Genomic DNA, 20975 nt, shown 5'->3' on the forward strand with positions numbered 1-20975 from the left:
CTGCCTCTGAGAACATATCGCTTCGACCAAACTTTTGGTCATAACCTGATATCTTCTCGCGTGGCTGGGCACCAAAATCTGCTTACCCACATTCCACCTGCAAGCGCCTTGGCTTGTGTTCCTACAGTAAGGGCAATACATAAACGCAGGCTTGTTGTTGCAACTCAACCTTCCGTTTTAATGAACAGCGACAGTTTTGCCAATACATTAGCTGCTCTGTATGGCACTGACCTGCACATATCCTCAAGGTCCCAGCCAAATCCATGGTTTGTAATGAGCTAGATTAGATTAGATTCCCTACCCATTTGGCCCAACAAGTCTACACTGACCCTCTGAAGAGTCACCCACCCAGACCCATTTTTCCGTCTGACTAATGAACCTAACACTATGGGGCAATTTAGCATGGCCAATTCACCTGACCTGTACCTCTTTGGATTGTGGGAGGAAACCAGAGCACCCGAAGATACCCACGCAGACACGGGAACTCCACACAGACAGTCGCCTCGAGGCTGGAGTCAAACCTGGGTCCCTGGTGCTGTGAGGCAGCAGTGTTAACCACTGAGTCACCGTGCCGCCCCTTCGAAGGGGCAAATGGACGAATTGGGCACAGCAAGGCTCCACAAAACGCAACTGCAGTTCAGACCATAGAGCAGTTTTATGATGTTGGTGGAAGGATGCTATGGGGTGAACTCACCCACTTTCTTTCAAAATATATGCCGTAGGGTGTTGGAGGGCAACTGAATGGCAGGAGAGGCTCAATGGGCCAAATAGTCTTATGCTCCTGCTTCTTACGTTCCTAGCAGCTCATTCAAATCACAGCGCTCGCACCAGTGAAGCACTCCCCCAGTATTGCACTGAAACACATCAGCTAGGATTATGTACTCAAAAACTCTGGAGGGGGATTTGAACACACAACCTGTTGACACAGGGCCAGATCTCCTCAAGATGGGAAGCCCTGTTCAGGTTAAGATTCACGACATGTCTCTAGGGACCCTTCTGCACCAACAAACCCCAACGTCTCACGCTGAGGTTGCCTTAAAATACCTTGAGCATGTCCAGAGAATCAGGGCGGGGGTGGGAGGCGCAGCGCGGGGAGAGGCGATTCGGCCCGCTCTGTCGCTACCTGCTCTGGAAAAACGAAATGATCCGGTCAGTTCCACTGTCCCGCCCTTCCCCATAGCCCTTTTGAGTATATCTAGCGTTTCCTTCTCACTCTCTCACCTCCATTAGCTGCAGGGGGCGGGGGGGGGGGGGGGGGGGACACAGAGCGAGGGAGAGTCTGAGGGAAGTGAGCAGGAGAGGGGAGGGAGCGAGCGGCAGTAAGGCTGGGGAAAGCAAGGCAAGCCGACGTTTGTTAGAGCTGAGAGCTGCCTGCATGCTGGCCAGCAGCCAAATAATTCTCCGTTCCTGAAGAAAACGCGGAAAAAAAAAATCCACGCTTCTTTCCAGCAGCTGCTGTAGTCTGTCTGCAGCTTGTGCGATGTCACTTGAGACTCAGGTTCGAAGCGCTTGCTTACCACCTGCCAGCTTGGAAGAGCATCCTGTTCAGTCTCATCCGGGATCCCCTGGTGGTGTGACAAGACCCGCAGCCTAGAGGGATCAAGTCAGTGCTGGGTTAAGGATAAACCCCTCCCAACATTCAGTGACCAACCGGTGGAACGACCGTTCGGTTTGAGGGGTGGTGTGAAAATCCTGCAACCGTCCCATGACAGTCACGAACATGTTGTCCTTTTCCACTCAAAGATCATGTGTCCCTTTGTAAACATGGACAGCACAGAAGCAGACCCTTCGGTCCATGCTGGTCTGATATCCCAACCTAATCTAGTCCCATTTGCCAGCACTTGGCCCATATCGCTCTAAAGTCAAGTTTAGAGGGGTGCTGGAAAAGCACAGCAGGTCAGGCAACATCCAAGGAGCAGGAAAATCGACGTTTCAGGCAAAAGCCCTTCGTCAGGAATGCCATATCCCTCTAAACCCTTCCTAATCTCATGATCCTACCATTGTGTCGGTTTGTCGCCTCGCTCAGGAGATTACCCAAATTGTGAGGGAAGGGTCGGAGTTTATGGTGGGGGATAAGGGGTGTGGGAAATGCTCCGGAGCTCAAGAGGAGCAGGTAAAACCGACCTCCGTTCGCCTTCACGTGCCCCTTCCTTTTTTGTGACTTTGCCCGTGTTACAGAGTAGTCATAGAATCGGAAGGAGACCATCCAATCTCATCAGCCCTTGCCCTCTAACACCAAATTACCTCCCAAATCCTTTTACAGTCTTTATCTTCCTATTCTCTCTCTTCAGAACAACTACTGAATCCATTCCCGGCAGAGCGTTCCAGGTCATGTCAGCTTACTATATAATTCTCTATCCTCATCTCTCCGTCATTAATTATGATTGACTTGGAGCGCATTGGCGCTTGGGCCTGCACCTTCTTAAATTGTAATCTCTGTGTTTTCTTTTCAATAAATTCCTTTCTGAAATGTTTTTATTTCCGTGTTCCCAAAGCAACGTCCTCTTCCTGACTGTAATGAATCTAGCAGCACAGGGAATGAACTTGCTGCTCGAGTGAGCAGGAACAGAAAAATCGTTTAAAAAGGGGATACTCCGTCTTCTCCTGTCTCACTCAGTCCAAAAGGTCCCCCCCCCCCCTCCCCTCTCCCTCCTCTCCTCCGCCCCTTATTTAGTTTGAGTTCGTGCAGTTGAAGCCTGTGATCTGGATGTGAAGCCATCGTGCGATGGGAAAGTTTCTTAACATCTTGAAATGGAGAGTAATTGTCCAAACTGTAGGCGATGATACTTAAATCTCATTGTCACCAACTGCAAACCACTGACCTTTCCTCTAGCCCCTTCCGTCGCTGTAGATTAGATTCGATTCCCTACAGTGTGGAAACATGCCCTTCAGCCCAACAAGTCCACACCGACCCGCCGAAGAGTAACCCACCCAGACCCATTCCCCTAACCTATATTTATCTCAGACTAATGCCCCTAACTCGTTGGGTAAGTTAGCATGGCCGATTCACCTGACCTCCACATCTTTAGGCTGTGGGAGGAAACCAGAGCACCCGGAGGAAACCCACACAGACACGGGGAGAATGTGCAAACTCCACACAGTCACCCGAGGCTGGAATCGAACCTGGTTCCCTGGCGCTGTGAGGCAGCAGTGCTAACCACTGAGCCACTGTGCTGCCCCTCTAGCACTGAATTTACTCCCTTCGGCAACTTGGGATGCCAAGCTCTGGAGGTCCATGCCCTTTCCTACCACTTTGGTCACTCATGTTAACCTCTCCTCCTTTGGCCCAGTCTCAATGGTTTCGCCAAGTTGTGCTCTGGGCGAGCAGAGTGGGACTGCTTGCCTGTTAAAGGTGCTGCAGCTCCGTCCTTTTGAACAGGCCTCTCTTACCAGCCTCAGTAACCTTCCGCACAATGATGCCTCTTCTTCAGTCCAGGCCTGTGTAGAACACCCCTCAGGAGCCATCCAAAATCACTTCATAGAACCCCCCCACACACACACACGCAGAGTTGGGAAGCAGGTCATTCACCCCATCGAGTCCACAGTAACCTTCCCAAGAGCATCCCACCCTATCCCTGTAATCCTACGTTTCCCATGGCTAACCTACCTAGCCTGTACATCCCTGGACACTATGGGCAATTCTAGCGTGGCCAATTCCCCTTAACCTGCACATCTTTGGACCTTGGGAGGGAACCATAGCACCTAGTGGAAGCCCACACAGACACGGGGAGAATGTGCAAATTCCACACAGACAGTCACCCGAGGCTGGAATCGAACCCTTTATCGATATTTTCTATAGCAATCAGTTCAGAGGTGTCGTGGCAAGCCTTTGGAGCCACGGTGGGACAAGAACCGAGGCCTCCTAGCTCAGAGATGGGGTTGGGCACTGCCATTTTGTCGAATCCTCCATCCCCCCGGTCATGAGCAACATGGGCCGGGCTGAACCAAGGAAAAATTGTGCAAACTTTTTACTGTGAGTACCTGGGGGAGTGAATAATATGTGTGGGACGGGCCCTAACACAGCGGGCATTAGAAAAACAATCTAACCTCTACATATTTAGTAAGGCTGAGGAGGTTGGAGAGGGGTGAAGGTCCTGGGGTGGTGGGGTGCATGTACGAGATATTGATGGCTCTGCTTAGGTACGTTTTAGAATTCACCGACATGCAGAGACTACTGAAACTCTGCCCAGAACCCGAAAAATAAGTTTAATCGCGTGTTCAAAACGACGAGGAAAGAGCTATGTACTGACACAAGGGTTAGAAGAACTGAGAGAGCTGGGGATTTGTGAGGGGTTTTTTGTTTACACAATGCATTGTGGCGATCTGGAGCACATTGTCTGAGAGGATGGTGGAAGCAACTTCATTTCTAATAGTAATGAAATAAAAACTCAGAAAGGAGACATGTCCACGTCGAAGGAAAAGAAACAGGGTTGTGGGAAGATTTAGGGGTCGCAATTTCGGAGAACCTAGCCAGAGCGGATGGGCTAAATGGCCTCACTTTGCACTGAAGGCTGTCCCTCCCTCTCCAGGGACACCTCTTGTTTTCTTCCTTCTACGTTGAGGAGTGAGTGAGATGGAATGATCGCAGAGCCGCTCATGTCTGTGCTGTGCTTGAGTTCTGAGCGGTAACTCCGGTACCTGATGTACTTTTTGTGAAACAGCAGGGGCCCTTTGAGGAGATTCTAAACAAATGAGATTTCCAGACGTGGAAAACTGCACGGTCGCGTGACACAAATGTGATGCCTCGGAGTATATTTTTTAAAAATGACGATTGACGTTCTGATGAATCTTAAATTCAACCCAATGATTTTGTTTGCAATATGCATATATAAACCATCATAAATCATTCTTAATGTGGCGCCAGCATCCTTGCTGTCATTCAGCTTAAGAACGCAGTTCCGAGGAAGAGGCTGTCTTTCCCTTTGCTGAGCGTGTGAGTAGGCGAACAGGAATGGGGGGGTGGGGGGTGGGGGGGAGGAAGATTTGTATTTAGATGGCGCCTTTCCCAACTTCAGGGGGTCTCAGAGGTGCTTCACAGCCACTTTTTGTTCTGTAGTGGGGTTAATGGGGGGCTGTGGAATGCTGCTTGCTCCTCCTGCCATTGGGAGCTGGGGGGGGGGGGGGGGGGGAGGGGAACAGTCTCTTCCCTCCTGGTCGTGTCAGGAATCATCTCTGAGGACCAGGAATTATTTCCTAATACAAGGATCAGACCTGGCAAGCAAATGCAGATTCCAATAAATTTCAAGGCCTGGGCAAATCCGCGGTCAGGGGAGTGGTGACCTGTTTGAGACCAAAGAGGATGAGGGAGAGAAGGTGAGGATGGGGCAGGAGTATGTCCAATCCTACCACTTGATGAGCAAGTAGGAGAGTGAGGGCTTCAGTGCCACTATCTAAGGGTAAGGTAAAAGGGAGAGGGCTCCCAGACAATCCAATTTTTTTCATTTTAAGAATATACTGTATTCATAAAAATATTGTCATGGGGTCACACAGCATGGAAACAGACCTTTAGGTCCAACTCGTCCGTGCTGACTAGACATCTCAATCTAACTCAGTCCCATTTGCCAGCATTTGGCCCATAAACCTCTAAACCCCTCTATTTGTACACCCATTCAGATGCTTTTTAAATGTTGTAATTTAACCAGCTTCCACCACTTCCTCTGGCAGCTCCTTCTATACACGCACCACCCTCTGCGTGAAAAAGTTGCCCCTTAGGTCTCTTTTAAAACCTTTCCCCTCTCACCTTAAAGCCTACGCCCTGTAGTTTTGGACTCCTGCACCTTAGGAAAAAGATCTTGACTATACACCCTATCCATGCCCCTCATGATTTTACTATCCTCCAGAAAGCCACCCCTCAGCCTCCGACACTCCAGGGAAAATAGCCCCAGCCTATTCAGCCTCTATCAGAAATCCAGTTAAGCTCTGTACAGTAGCACATCACAGAAACAAACATTAGAGTTTGATTATCTAAACAAACTAAAGGCATTTCTTACTTGTTCAAGACTATATTTACATGCATTTGAGATGATGTGGAGGAGGTGTTGGACTGGGGTGGACCAAGTTAAAGTCACACAACACCAGGTTATAGTCCGACAGGTTTAGTTGGAAGCACACTAACTTTAGGAGCGTTGTCACCTCATGAAAGAGCAGGTCTCGGAAAGCTAGTGCTTCCAATTAAACCTGTCGGACTATAACCTGGTGTTGTGTGATTTTTATGCATCTGAGGCACGGGGAGGATGTTTTAGATTATTTACAGAGTGGAAACAGGCCCTTCGGCCCAACAAGTCCACACCGGCCCTCCGAAGAGCAACCCACCCAGACCCATTCCCCTACATTTACCCCTTCACGCCTAACCTGCACACTTTTTGGACTGTGGGAGGAAACCCACGCAGACACGGGGGACGGGGAGAATGTGCAAACTCGCGGGAGTTGAACCCGGGTCTCTGAGGCAGCAGTGCTAACCACTGTGCCACCGTGCCGCCCATAACTGAAGGGGACACCCAGACTATCCAGTAGGATGGTAATGGGATTCTATTTCAATGGAAAAGACGGGAGTTGATCTAATCCAACCAATATTGAAACAAGATGAAAAATCACACAATACCAGGTTATAGTCCAACAGGTTTAATTGGAAGCACTAGCTTTCGGAGCGACGCTCCTTCATCAGGTGGTTGTGGAAACAACAGGTTATAAACCTGTCGAGCTATAACCTGGTGTTGTGTGATTTTTAACCTTGTAAACCCCAGTCCAACACCGGCATCTCCAAATCGAAACAAGGTGAGTGAGCTTTAATCTAATGGTTTGTGGGAGGGGGTGTTGCTATAAAGTCTAGTCTCTTCAGGCTCCTCAGTGCCTTTTTCTTTAATGTCTGATAAAGCTCCCATGAAACGCTTCAGCACGATGTGCAAGGTTTAATTTAGATCGCGTTTCACGGAATCGCCGTAGGTTCAGCCCGAGGAGAACCGGTTCCGGGCAGGAACAGTGTGAGGCTGCCCGAGGAGGCAGGGTCTCTGCCAGCAACACGGGGTTTCAGTGAGCTGCTGGTGTCTGAACTTCAGTCCATCCTGGCACGCAGCGACAGGCAAAGTAATCTCTCCATCAAGGCAACTCAACGAGTACAGGAGGCCTTTCAGTGCTTAAAGGACGCTGTTTAGCACATAAATGTTTCCTGTCATCACTGGGATAGCCTTATCTCTGAGGCTGATGCAAAGATAACTGGTTTGCATTCAACTAAAATACACAAGAATTATCGGCACCGTAAATAAAATGCTATCACGTCAATGCTGGAGATTAGGGAAACAATGCGTTTTTCAGCACGGCCTTTCTTGTGAATTTTTTTTTTTATTTTGCTTTTATTAGGGGTTTCTTTTGTGTGTGAGATATGGGTGTTACACATTTCCATCCTTCACACACACTGCCAGCATCCGATACAGACCCAGGTTAACGGCTGGAATAAAAACCAGAAACTGTAGAGCCCCTACACTGCGGAAACAGGCCATTCGGCCCATCGAGTCTACACTGACGCTCCAAAGAGTATCCCACCCTTTCCCCTGTATTTCCCATGGCTAATCCACCTAACCTGCACATCTATGTGACTTGGAAGGAAACAGAGCACCCAGAGAAAGCCCACACAGATACTGGGAAAACACACAAATCGTCACCTGAGAGTAGAATCGAACCCAGGTCGCTAGTGCTATGAGGCAGTAGTGCTAACCATGGAGCCCCTGTGCTACCCCAGGTGTCATTGTACCCGACACACCTTCAGGATGGAAACATGTGATGCTACTAGAGGGTAAAAGGTGCTTCAAATTGATCATGTTTAATTTTAAACAAAACATGCTAGCAATTCAGGATATGGATGTAAAACTGTACTTGCATTTTGACTTTTGATCTTTTAAATGTTAGAGTTGGTGGTCAGTGGGCAGGCTGTTGTTGTTATTCCCCTTGTCTGAGACACTTGGAGTGATATGCCACTGTAGATTTGACAGCAAGAATAGCACCCAATCATAACTAAGTTCTTCAACCCCAGTGAAGCAGCTTAATGAGAGGATATGTGTGTGTCCATCTGTGTCTATGTGTTGATATCCACACACATTTACATTTGTGCATGTATGTGGAACTCCATCAATATGTCTCTGTCCATGGGAGTATGTCTGTTTGGGGATGTGTACGTGCATCCGTGTGTGTCATCCTATGTTTATGTGTGTTTCTTGTGTGTCTATGTCTGTGGTGTCTGTGAGTCATTGTCTTTTCTGTCTGTGTCTCTGTCTACGTCTTTGTATACATGTGATTGTCTGTCTGTATCTCTGTCTTCCTGTATGTATGAACATCCATCTATCTGTGCTTGTGTCCCTGTTAAATCTGTGTGTATGAGTGTCTGTCGATGTCTGCATGCGCAGAGGACGAGGGGTAGGATTGGAATTTCCAAAAATTGAAGATCCAGCTGAAACAAATCCACAAATCGGAGCTACATGAATAATGCCTTTTTTCTATTTAAGCACTTTTGTTTATCACCTTCAAAAATAATTGAACTGGGACAAACACTGACCAGCAAAGGGAAGCGGGAAGGCCTGTTGGCTTTCTGATTGGTGTATACAGGAGATGGGCATCTGGGATACCCTCAACAGGAATGTGGAAGTAGACAGCTGAAGGTGGTCGTCCGTGGTTATGTGATCAAAAGTCCTGGAATAGGACCAACCAGACCGGGTAGCTCCACCGAGTGTACCCCTACATTGTTAAGGATGTCAGGAAGAGGAAGTGCAGACGGCAAGAGTGAGAGGTGGTTCTGCAGAGGAGAAGCAACCCTCACAAATGTATAGAGTCGAGGGGCAAAATACTATTGGGTGGTGGACAATGGGGTGTTGGAGAGGAGGGCAAGGACAGTAAAATTCCAGAGAACAATGTGAGGATGACTCCCCTGATGCAGTCCTTCCGGTGGACATTTTCCCAAGAGTCAGAAAGCCCCTTGCGTACCTGAGACTGTCAGCTGGAATCGCAGCATTGTTAGTGCACAGTAAGAGGCCACTTGGACCATCATGTTCACACTGGCTGTTTTGAGTAATTTTCTCTTCATGCCAATCCCTTTGTCATATCCCCACATATTATTTCTGTTTAAATAAAAATCCAATGCCCTCCTGAATGCCTCAGTTGAACCTGCTTCCACCACATGTCCAGACAGGGCATTCCACACCCGATCTGGGTGAAAATGTATTTTTCTCACAGCGTCTGCACACCACTTTAAATCTGTGCCCTCTCGTTCTTTGTTACAGAATCATCGAATCATACAGCGTGGAAACAGACCCTTCAGTCCAACCACTCCATGCCGACCATAAACCCAAACTAAACTGGTCTCATCAGCCCGTGCTTGGCCTAGTTCCCTCCAAACATTTTTTATTCATGGACTTATCCAAATGTCTTTGAAATGTTGTAACTGCACCTGCATCCACCACTTCCTCTGGGAGTTCATTCCACACATGGACCACTCTCAGTGTAAAAGAGATGTCCCTCATGCATTTTTTAAATCTTTCTCCTCTCACCTTAAAAATATGACTCCTGGTTTTGAAATCCCCCACCCTAGGAAAAACACATCTGCCATTCACCTTATCAATGCTCTTCCTGATTTTGTAAACATCTCAACCCTCCTTCAGTCCAGTGAAAAAACTCCCAGCCTATCTAGCCTTTCCATATGCCTCAAGCCCTGCATTCCTGGCAAATCTCTTCTGAACTCTCTCCAGCTTCTCCCTATCTACCCCATTCACAATTTGGAAAACTTCTGTCAAATCTAAATACTGGATCAGGTTTAGAACCCACATGCCCAGCACATTAGCCTGGGTTTCTGGGCTCCTAGTCCACTGGCATTACCACTGCATCATCATCTTCTCATTGGCACTGCCAAAAGGTGCCCTACGATTGGGTTGCCCCTACCATCCTCCCTCAATCGGCCACTTCTCTTGCTGGCTCCTGACTGCCTCCTCCTGGTGATGCCGGGTATTCTTTGGTTGGGGGAGGGGGATGTTGAGAAGCGGGGTGATGGGGGCTGGTGCTAGGCTGGTTTGGAAGGTGAGGTTCCACCTCCCCCAACCACCTCCAAAAAATAAAATCCTGGCGTTCGACCTCCCTACAACCACTCCCACCTTAGGGGACAATCCCACCCCAGGATACAGGACGGGACCGCGTGGTGTGGAGGGTGTTAAAATCTTTTTAAATAGGAATTGGCAGGGCCTGTTCGCCCAGGCTGCAGCCCAAGTTGGGATAACAACTCTAGTCACCCTAGTGGTTCGATCACATGCCTGTTCACCCAACTGCCAATATTCCCTCAGTGACTAAATGTAACTGCTCAAGATAAATAAACACAACACTCATCGTATTTTTTTCTTAATGTACCTACGATTTGTCTCCTGGGTTTCTTCGTCCTCCAGATTAATCTCTAGTTTGCAGTCTCCGGGGCATGTTGTCAGATAGACTGGAAAACATCCAAAGATCAGATGCCCGATCTAGCTATGTTCAGCTTATAAATAGCCCCCAGTCTGAATAGCATCCAGCATCCTTGCTGCTGCTAGCCTACGCAGGAACCACAACATTAAGTGGCTAGAGGATGAGGAACCGTGAGGATAATGAGTGACCATGCAATCTCTTCCTTAAGGAATCCTGTTCCTCAGTCCTACTTAAAAAAAAAATTCAAGGTTATGTTTCTTTAGTGCTTTTTGCACATTGGAACGCTGCAAATTGCTTTACCGTCAGTTGGATGCAGTTGCTGTTATAGGAAACGCAGCAAACATTTGCACAACAAATCCCACTAAAAGCAATGTCATCGTGACCAGGTAATCTGGTGACTTTTGCTGAGGGATAAATAATAGCCAGGACACATATGGGGGAAAAGTGACCCCTCCCTATTTTACTATATTGCAATCTGTTGCATCACCAGAAAGATGAAAGGAGATCTCGGTTGAAAGACAGCTGTTCTGACACTGCGGCATTGCCTCCACACTGCACTGAGGAATGTCAGCCTGATTATAAACTCAAAACTCTGGAGTGAGATTTCAGCACATGACCTTTTGACTCAGAGGTGAACCACGGCTGACATACCAAGATTTAGCGATGGCCAGCACTGCTGCCTCACAGTGCCAGGGATCTGGGTTCGATTCCAGCCCCAGACAACTGTCTGTGGGGAGTTTGTACATTCTCCCTGTGTCTGCATGGGTTTCCTCTCATGGTCCAAAGGTGTGCAGGTTAGGTGAATTGCCCACAGTGTCCAGGGATGTGTAGGCTAGTTAGGAGGAATGTAGGGAAATGGGTCTGGGTGGAATACTCATCAGAGGGTCAGTGTGGAGTTGTTGGGCCAAATGACCTGTTTCCACACTGTAGGGATTCTATAATTCTTCCCAGAGGACTGTACATCAATATAGTGCGACACACTGACACACTCCTCCCTAGCTGCCCAGATTACTTATAGTAACTTAACCAGCATTGTCCAGGATCACACACCATTATCTCTAATTCACCATGTGTGCAGACAAACCAGTGACCACTAACTGAGCACAATTGACACAAAAGGACAGCTCTTAGTAATCGGCAGCTGCAACACCATGCATTCATATAGCACCTGCTATTTTTTCAAAACATCCCAAGGATTCATAATAACAGTGCCATCAGACAAACTTAGACACAAAAGGAAACATTGCAGCCAGTAATTGAGAAATCTATTCAGTGAGTTTGGTCTCAAGGAGTGTCTGAAAGGAGGGGCAATAGGAAAAGTGGCTTGAGGAGAGGATTCCAAAGTTTACGAAGTTGAAGGCTGCCGGCATTGGTCCTAGAGCCACAGAGTCATACAGCACTAAAACAGACCCTTCGGCCCAACATGTCCATGTTGACCAGGTTTCCCAAACCGAACTAGTCGCATTTGCCTGCATTTGGCCTTTTAGCCCTCTAAACCTTTATGGAAATGAGAAATCGTCGGGGTAGGGGGCCACTTCAGTGGAATAAGGAGTTCTCTGAGGGGTGAAAGCGAAGCTAATAAAAAATGGTTAATGCCGTCATGTTGTTGAGCTTGTCACACCACTGTCCCTCTGTGTGTAAACTTGGCACAATGTCTTGTAAGACCGCCGTTGCTAAGACAACGAGTCCTTTAAGGAACACAGGAGGGTGACCTTTATGCAGGCTGCAGGAGGACTGCTAATGAATAATGAGGTGTTAACATTGACACAGGCAGAGTCCCTGACTGCAAGGATTAACGTTTGCAAAAGGTGAACAGGAGGCCCCGTTCAGTTTGGACTGCATTTTAAAAGGAAAATCTATCAGTTTCTGAGAGAAGTCTTAGTGGAAATATTCAGTCCTGGCTCTTTATCCCTTCTGAGGTGGTTTTCAAGAAGAAATATGTTTTTTCTGTGTTCTTTGTTTCCAGGAAAAGTGACCCCACTCCCCTTTCTCAGTTTGTAGTCAATCACTGGATTCCGTAGATGTCAGATTCCCTATCAGTGCTGATAGTCTGGTTCCAATGACAGTGTGTGTGTTAGTTTCCTGCATTAGCCACCTGTCCATTGTGAAATCAGGGCACCAAAAGAGGCCTCTTGGCCAATTGTAGCTCCTTGAACAAGCTTTGCCCATTTCACTACCCTTATCTTCCACGTCTTGAAATTATTTCCCAATCAAAGGTGCAATCAATTAGTCTGACCTGTACAACAGGCCCACCATTACAAACGACCAAACACCAGGCCAAGTGAAGTACTTTTAAAGGGCCATCATATTAGAAACACCCCCTCAGGTGCAATGTAGAGATGGCAGTAACTGGAGAGAGGGGAATTATGAACACCCAATTCTCCAATTCAGAGGTGAGGAAACACGAAACACTGAGCTACCACCTGGCTGCTGTTGTTGTTGGAGCAGGAAAGGCTTTCAACATTCCCATCCCGATGCTACACTACCCAACAGTCATTTCTCTCTAGCAACGCGCTATATGCGACAACAATGCTGCCAGCTTGCTTTGTCTTTAATGTCACGCTGAACCTGATCTGAGGTTGTTGTTGCTCATGGTAAATCATGGGGTTGTTAAATCCATGGGCCAACGTCAATATTTCTACAGTCTTGTTTTAAGGCAAGCATGTCCTCCCTCTAACAGTTACTGTTCTTCCTATTTCAGGAGAAGCGCAATGCGGGGAACGTTTAAACGCAGGAGAGGCGGGTTACATCACCTCGCCCGGATACCCACAGGACTACATGGCACACCAGACATGTGAATGGGTCATCTATGCACCTGAGAACCACCAGAAGATCCTGCTGAACTTTAACCCGCATTTTGAACTTGAAAAACATGACTGCAGGTAGGAGTACCCAAACGTAACCAATGTAGAGAGTGTGTGTGTGATTCTATCACATCATGGCTGATCTGCCCCAGACCTCAGCCCATCATAGCTCTCAATCCCTCGATATTTCAAAAATCTATCTATCTCCTCTTTCAGTCGTCTAGTCTCTATAACCCTCGGCTACAGAATTGCAAACATTCACTGCACTCTGAAAGCAGAAAATTCCTTTGGATCTCAGGTTTCAGTGAGAGGCCCCTCATTCTGTCACTAGTGTGAGATTCTCACACCGGTGGAAACATTTTCTCAACAGCTACCCTCCTCATAATCATCAATAAAATCATCTCTCGTTCTTCTAAACTGTAATGAGTAAAGGCCTAACCTGTTTAACCATTCTTGTTAAGTCATCCCAGGAATCAGCTTGGTGAATCTCCATTGCAAATATGTCTTTTCTTAGATACAGGGATCAAGACTCCAGGTGCAGCCTTAACAACACTGCGCAGTTTTAACGAAGCTTCCATATTTTAAAATGCCAAATGCCTAGCCAGAATTTCATTTGCCTTCTTAATTACTTGCTGCACCTGCATGCTAACCTTTCATGTCTCATGCATAATAAAATCTAGACCCTTCTACACCATACTTTTTTTGGAGTCTCTTTCCAAACATTTATAAGAGTCATACTGCCAGAGGGTCGTAGAGTCATACAGCACCGAAACAGGCCCTTCGCCCCAACTTGTCTATGTTGACCAGGTTTCCTAAATTGAACCTGTCCCATTTGCCTGTGTTTGGCCCATATCCCTCTAAACCTTTCCTGTCCATGTACCATCCAAATGTCTTTTAAATATTGCAATTGTATCTACCTCCGCTACCTCCTCTGGCAGGTAAAAACAATGACTGCAGATGCTGGAAACCAGATTCTGGATCAGTGGTGCTGGAAGAGCATAGCAATTCAGGCAGCATCCGAGGACAGGCAAAATCGACGTTTCGGGCAAAAGCCCTTCATCAGGGCTTTTGCCCGAAACGTCGATTTTGCCTGTCCTCGGATGCTGCCTGAATTGCTGTGCTCTTCCAGCACCACTGATCCAGTACCTCCTCTGGCAGCTCATTCCATACATTCACCAGAAGAGGTGTGAAAATGTTACCCCTCAGGTCCCTTTCAAATCTTTCCCCTCTCACCTTAAACCTACACCCTCTAGTAATTCATAATATGATCAAGCAGAGTCAGTGGGGCTCCATGAAGAGAAAATCATACCTGACAAATTTACTAGAATTTTTGAGGAGGTAACAAGCAGGATAGACAAAAGGGAAACCGTAGATGTAATACATTTGGATTTCAATAAGGTTCCACATATTTGGCTACTTAATAAGAAAGAGCCGTTGGTATAGTGTTAGTATATTATCATTGATAGAGGATCAGCTAACTAGACAGCTACAAGACAGAGAGTTGGGAGAAAAGGGGGAATTTTCAGGATGGCAACCTGGAGTGCCACAGGGATCAATGCTGGGGCCGCAGTTATTTACAAGATGTATTAATGATTTGGATAAGGGATGTGAATGTACCATTGCTAAGTTTGTGAGTGAGATAAAAATAGATGGGAAGCAAGCAGTGAGGATGACAGAAAGAGTCTGCAGAGGGATATAGACAGGTTAGGAGTGCAGGCAAAATACCTTAAAGGTATATTCCCTTAAATGTATTGATCTCATTCACCTCCTGTTTCTCATTGCTCTGTAAGTACACATCCTTTGGTATCTTGCTTTCGTGTGTCAGAAGTTGCAGCTCAACAAAACCCAGGCATGGTATCTTAGCCACATATTGGGCGTATTTTTGCCTTAATGAGATAAAGATTTTGCAGTGAAGACAAAACTGTGCTTTCAATCAAGTTTTCCTTCCAACAAAATTCAAATTTCTCTCTTCAATTTGCCTTCACAGTAACTTTAGTGTAGCCTGAAAGGGCTTCACAAGACTGATTCTGAAACAAAATTTGAGACTGAGTTATCTGAGGAGGTAACAGGGCAGATGATCAAGCAGTTTGGCCAAAGTCTTTAAAGAGTGTTGTGCAGATGGATAGAGAGAGGCGGAGAGGTTTAGGGATGGAATTCTGCAGCTCAATGGCCTGGTAGCTGAAGGCTCAGCTGCCAATCTGACAGCAGTTAAAATCAGGAAAGCATAAGGAGCTAGAATTGGAGGAGTGCAGAAATCCCAGGGTTGCGGGCTTTGGGTGGCCAGTGGAGATTACAGAGGTAGAGCTGGATGAGAACATGGAGGCATTTGAAAGCATCAGTGAAAGTGGCTATGGTTGAGTTGGTAACATACTGTAACCATGAGATCCTGCTTTCAAATCCCTCTCCAGAGTTGTAGAGTCAGACAACACAGTTACAGACCCTTTAGTCCAACCAGTTCAAGCTAACTACATTCCCAGATTAGTCCTATTTGCCTGTGTTTGGCCCATATCATTCTAAACCTTTCCTATTCATGGATCTGTCTAAATGTCTTTTAAAAGTTGTAACTGTACCTGCATCCACCACTTCCTCTGGCAGCTCATTCCACATACAAACCTCACAGATCAGTTTGGGGCCACAATTATTTATGATATGTACTAATGGCTTGGATGAAAGGATCATCATTGTATTTTCAGCAAATTTGGGTACAAAGATAGGTGTAAAAGGAATAAGCTGAGAGAAGAAGTCGGCAGAGGGACACAAATAACTTTCAGTTAGGGAGAAGAGATAGTTTAGTAGCAGTATCACTAGATTATTAATCCAGAGAATCGGGTTCAAATCCTGTCATGGGGGACTATAAATTCAATAAAGATTTCAGATTAAGATTCCAACAATTACCATGAAATAATTGTTGATTGTCAGGAAGAACCCATCTAGTTCATGCTTTCCTGGTCTTTTCTTTTTTATTTATTCATTTTGTGATATGTGGGTGTCGCTGGCCTACATGTGACTCCAGACCCAGAGCATGAATGTTTGATCCCCCAGTGTATTGATGAGGGAGTGCTGCACTGTTGGAAGTGCCTGCTTTACAATGAGATGTTAGACCGAGGCTCCATCTACCTGTTCAGGTGAATGTTAGCAAGCCCATGGCACTATATTGAAGGAAGAGCAGGGACGTTATTCCTGGGCTCCTGACCAATATCTATGCCTCAGCTGACAGCACACAAAATAAAACCGATCTCCTGGTCATTCCCAAATTGTTCAGCACGTCCATAACACTCTCACTTTAAACCTATGCCCACTAGTTTTGGACTCCCCCAACCCTGGGGAAAATACCTTGTCTATTAACCCTTTCAAACCCCCTCATGATTTTATAAACCTCTGTAAGGTTACCCCATAGCCACTGATGAAACCCTCCAGTCCTGGCAGCATCCTTGTAAATCTTTGCTGCACCTTCTCAAAACATCCTTCCGAAGGAAGGGCGACCAGAATTACACGCAGTATTGTCAAAGTGGCCTCACCAATTTTTGCTGGGTATGGTGACAAGTTTTTAAATCCCAGTTCTGCTGTGTAATGAGGTTTACACCAGGACACTGTCCACTTTTCAGTGTGGCTAATTCAGGCAAAGCTCTGTCATTCCTGTCCCAACTCACAACCCCAGCCCCATCCATACAATCTTTCTACACCAGCCGGAGAACTGGTGTTTGATGTGGAGGAGCCGGTGTTGGACTGGGGTCGACAAAGTTAGAAATCATTGAGGAGAAAGTGAGGTCTGTAGATGCTGGAGATCAGAGCTGAAAATGTGTTGCTGGAACAGCGTAGCAGGTCAGGCAGCATCCAAGGAACAGGAGAATCGACGTTTCGGGCATAAGCCCTTCTTCAGGTTCCAGCAACACATTTTCAGCAAAGTTAGAAATCACCCAACACCAGTCCAACAGGTACATTTGGAAACACTGGATTTCAGAGCGCGGCTCCTTCGTCAAGTAGCTGTGGAGCAGTTCCATAAGACACCGAATTTACAGCAAGAAATTACAGTTTCATGTTCAATATAGTTTGTTTAATATATTATTTCAATTGCATTACAGTGTAATCTTTTGCTATAAATTCTGTGTATTATGGTCCTGCTCCACAGCTAACTGATGAAGGAGCAGTGCTATGAAAGCTTGTGCATACAAATAAACCTGTTGGACTATAACCTGATGTTGTGTGATTTTTAATGGTGTGTGTATATATATATATATATATGGTCAGAGTTAAATAGGGGGATCTAGTCAATGCTGGATACAAAATAATTTCTGAGGTGCAATGGCTGGATGGTGCTGTGATGGTGGTGAAAGAAAGGTGCTTGATGAAATGGGTCTTGCTTGTTAAGGAGTGGGAAATGAGGCTAAGTTTGATCTTCAAAGTTAGGTGGGATTTTCAATACCTATCGGACAGCACAAGATCCTATGTTTTAGAATCACTTCATGGAAAGACAGCACCTCCAGCAGTGCAGCCCTCCCTTGGTTCTGCACTGGAAGCGACACCCAAAACGTTTGCGCTCACATCCTTTTAGCGTGCCTTGAGTCCACAATCCTACAACTCAGGGGCAAGTGCTGCAACTGAACTAACACCAACAGTGCAGGTGACTGGGTTACGAGAAAAGCACACAATCGGTGTCAAAACTAGACGAGCAATGCGATCAGCCAGGGTGACCATCCTCAATCCATCTCCACGCCGCTGACTTGAGAGTGGTGATCTGTCGAGAGAGGAAGTCAGACGCAGCCCAGAGTAGTGCATGCACTTATATTGACCTGTGCCCCAAAATAAGCAATAGGCCAGTTCGGGATTGAAAGAAGGTAGATTGAAAGGCGAGAAATGCTATTGAGCTTGTTCATCAATCGGAACCAGCTGATGGGTATGACTAGGAGAAGCAGCACGGTGGCTCAGTGGTTAGCACTGCTGCCTCACAGCGTCAGGGACCAGGGTTTGATTCCAGCCTTGGGTGACTGTCTGTGTGGGATTTGCATGTTCTCCCCATGTCTGCGTGGGTTTCCTCCCACAGTCCAAAGATGTTCAGGCTGGGTGGAATGGCCATGTGCAATGTAGGGTTACAGTGTAGGGGATGGGTCTGGGTATCTGCTCTTTGGAGGGTTGGTGTGGACCCGATGGGCCAAATGGCCTGTTTCACACTCTAGGGGTTCTATGAAACTAAGCATTTCTCTCTATGCTCAAATATGTTGTATCCACACAGGGTTAATGCTTGATGTTAAGCATCAAAATCCAAGTGACCAACAGTGAAGTCACTGCATTAGTTTTGCTGTCCCCTGCTGGCAGGAGTAGAGAATTGCGCCTCAGGTTCCCTATGGATCCCAGGACCAGGGAACAACAGATTCTGGATTAGTGGTGCTAGAAGAGCACAGCAGTTCAGGCAGCATCCAAGGAGCTTCGAAATCGACGTTTCGGGCAAAAGCCCTTCATCAGGAATAAAGGCAGTGAGCCTGAAGCATGGAGAGATAAGCTAGAGGAGGGTGGGGGTGGGGAGAGAGTAGCATAGAGTATAATGGGTGAGTGGGGGAGGGGATGAAGGTGATAGGTCAGGGAGTAGAGGGTGGAGTGGATAGGTGGAAAAGGAGATAGGCAGGTAGGAAACAACAGACTCCACTGCCCCGGCAATTGCCATCCTCAGTATGAAAGGAAGCAAATTGTGTTTTCACAGCAAATTTCACGACCCTCGGCTCGACAGGTTTTTTTTTGGAGTGCAGTCATTGTCTTCATGTAGGAAACTACGGCAGTCAATTAGCAGCCAGTCCCCACAAACAACAATGGTGATAATGACTAGGTAATTGAAGTTACTGGGTGGCTTGGGGATAGTTATTGGCTGGGACGTTGGGGAGGACTCCCCTCCTCATCCTCAAAATAGTGCCATTGAATGTTTTAATGTGTGCTTCTGAGAGTAGTCGAGGCCTCCGTTTGAGGTCTCATCAAAAAGATGGCACCTCTGACAATGCAGCACCCCCTCAGTGCGAACTGCTGCCCCATTTTGTAAATCTGTTTTCTTTACATTGCCATATCCCTTATTACTGTTTAAAATGCCATAAAAGTATTGCTGTTTTTACGAACAGCCATCAGGGACACAACCCCATATGTGAAGAAGCTTTACCTGGATTTGCTTTTTAAGAGGATTATCTTAATTCTACAGTTGCTTTCCCTTTTGCGGGAGACTCCTATGAGAGGAGTGAACAGTTCCCCTATCTGCCCTGTCAACTCTTATATACAACTAAGAATTCGTTTGAAGTGCCCTCCTGCCTCTTAAGTAAACAGGCAGTGAACTGTTCACCCGTGTCGTATTCACTTAATGGTTTTTTCCAAGAGAAGAGAGGCTGAAATGTTGCTTAATAGAAGTCTCAAATGGAAGGGTTCAATCGGCTGGATGTTGAGAAAGTGTTTCCATTTGTGGGGGACTCTAAAAATAAGGCCATAAATATGAGATAGTCTGGTTTCTCTCTGCTATAGGAACGATGTTGTTAAAAGGGTGCAGAAAAGATTTACAAGGATGTCACCAGAGTTGGAGGGTTTGAGCTATAGGGAGAGGCTGAATAGACTGGGGCTATTTTCCCTGGAGCGTGGGAGGCTGAGCCTTATAGAAGTTTATAAAATCATGGGGGGTGCATGGATAGGGTGAATGGCCAAAGTTTTTTTTCCCAGTGTAAGGGAGTAAAAAACCAAAGGGTTGAGGTTTAAGGTGAGAGGGGAAAGATATAAAAGGGACCTAGGGGGCAACCTCTTCATGCAGAGGGTAGTGAATGTATGGAATGAGCTACCAGAGGAAGTGGTGCAGGCTGGTACAATTACAGCAATTAAAAGGCCTCTGGATGGGAATGTGAAAAGGAAGGGTTTAAAGGGATATGGGCCAAATGCTGGCAAATAGAACTGGATTAATTTAGGATATCTGGTCAACATGGATGAGTTGGACGAAAGGGTCTGTTCTCCTGCTTACATCTTTATGCCTCGATAACTAATAAATCAATTGCAGAAAAAGCTTATTCACATAGAGTTTATTTAAAATTGGAACTCATTGCCACACGGAGTAGTTGTCGTGGATAGTGTAGATGCTTTTAAAGGGAAACTAACTAAATATTTTTTCTGTTCTTTCATGGGGCACAGACATCTCTGACTTGGCCAGTTTTTTATTGTCCTCCCCACAATACCCTTGAGAACGTGGTGGTGAATCACTTTCTCGAACTGCTACACTCCTTGGGGTTTTAAGATTTTGACCGACTGACAATGAAGCAAGGGTGCCATAGTTTCAAGATAGTGAGTGACTTGGAGGGAAAGATGCAGGTGATATTCCCATGTACCTGCTGCCCTCCTCATAGAGATTGTGGGTTTAGTAGACACCATTGAAGGTGCCTTGATGAATTTCTGCAGTGAATCTTGTTGATGGTACAAACGGCAACTACTGAGCATGGGTGGTGAAGGGAGGGAATGTTGAAGGTGGTAGATCAGTTACCAGTTAAGTGGGTGGCTTTGTTTCAGATGGTGTCAAGCTTCCTGACCATAGTTAGAACTGTTAGAACACATCCAGGCAAGAGAGGAGTATTCCATTACACTCCACCTTTTTCCCAGGGAGTACAAAACCTATGCCGATGGCATAGGTTTTGTACTCCCATACCCTGGGAAAAAGACCTTGGCTATTCACCCTATCCCTATGATGTTATAAACCTCTATAGGTGGCTCAGTGGTTAGCACTGTTGCCTCACA

The 20975-nt window shown here is 46.5% G+C and overlaps 1 protein-coding gene across 5 annotated transcripts in view; it reads left to right on the forward strand.

Moving 5' to 3' along the window:
• Window positions 1-20975, forward strand: part of LOC122551427 (neuropilin-2-like) — a 105824-nt gene that overhangs the window by 12809 nt on the left and 72040 nt on the right. For all 5 annotated transcript variants that reach the window (XM_043693315.2, XM_087988881.1, XM_043693317.2 and 2 more), the window contains one exon: window positions 13133-13313. In XM_043693315.2, coding sequence (XP_043549250.1) covers window positions 13133-13313 — 181 coding nt within the window. The remainder of the gene's footprint in view (window positions 1-13132; window positions 13314-20975) is intronic.

The sequence above is a fragment of the Chiloscyllium plagiosum genome, unplaced genomic scaffold (genome assembly GCF_037043375.1).
Source record: "Chiloscyllium plagiosum isolate Xiang-an unplaced genomic scaffold, Cpla_swu_hap1 HiC_scaffold_7, whole genome shotgun sequence".
NCBI lineage: Eukaryota > Metazoa > Chordata > Chondrichthyes > Orectolobiformes > Hemiscylliidae > Chiloscyllium > Chiloscyllium plagiosum.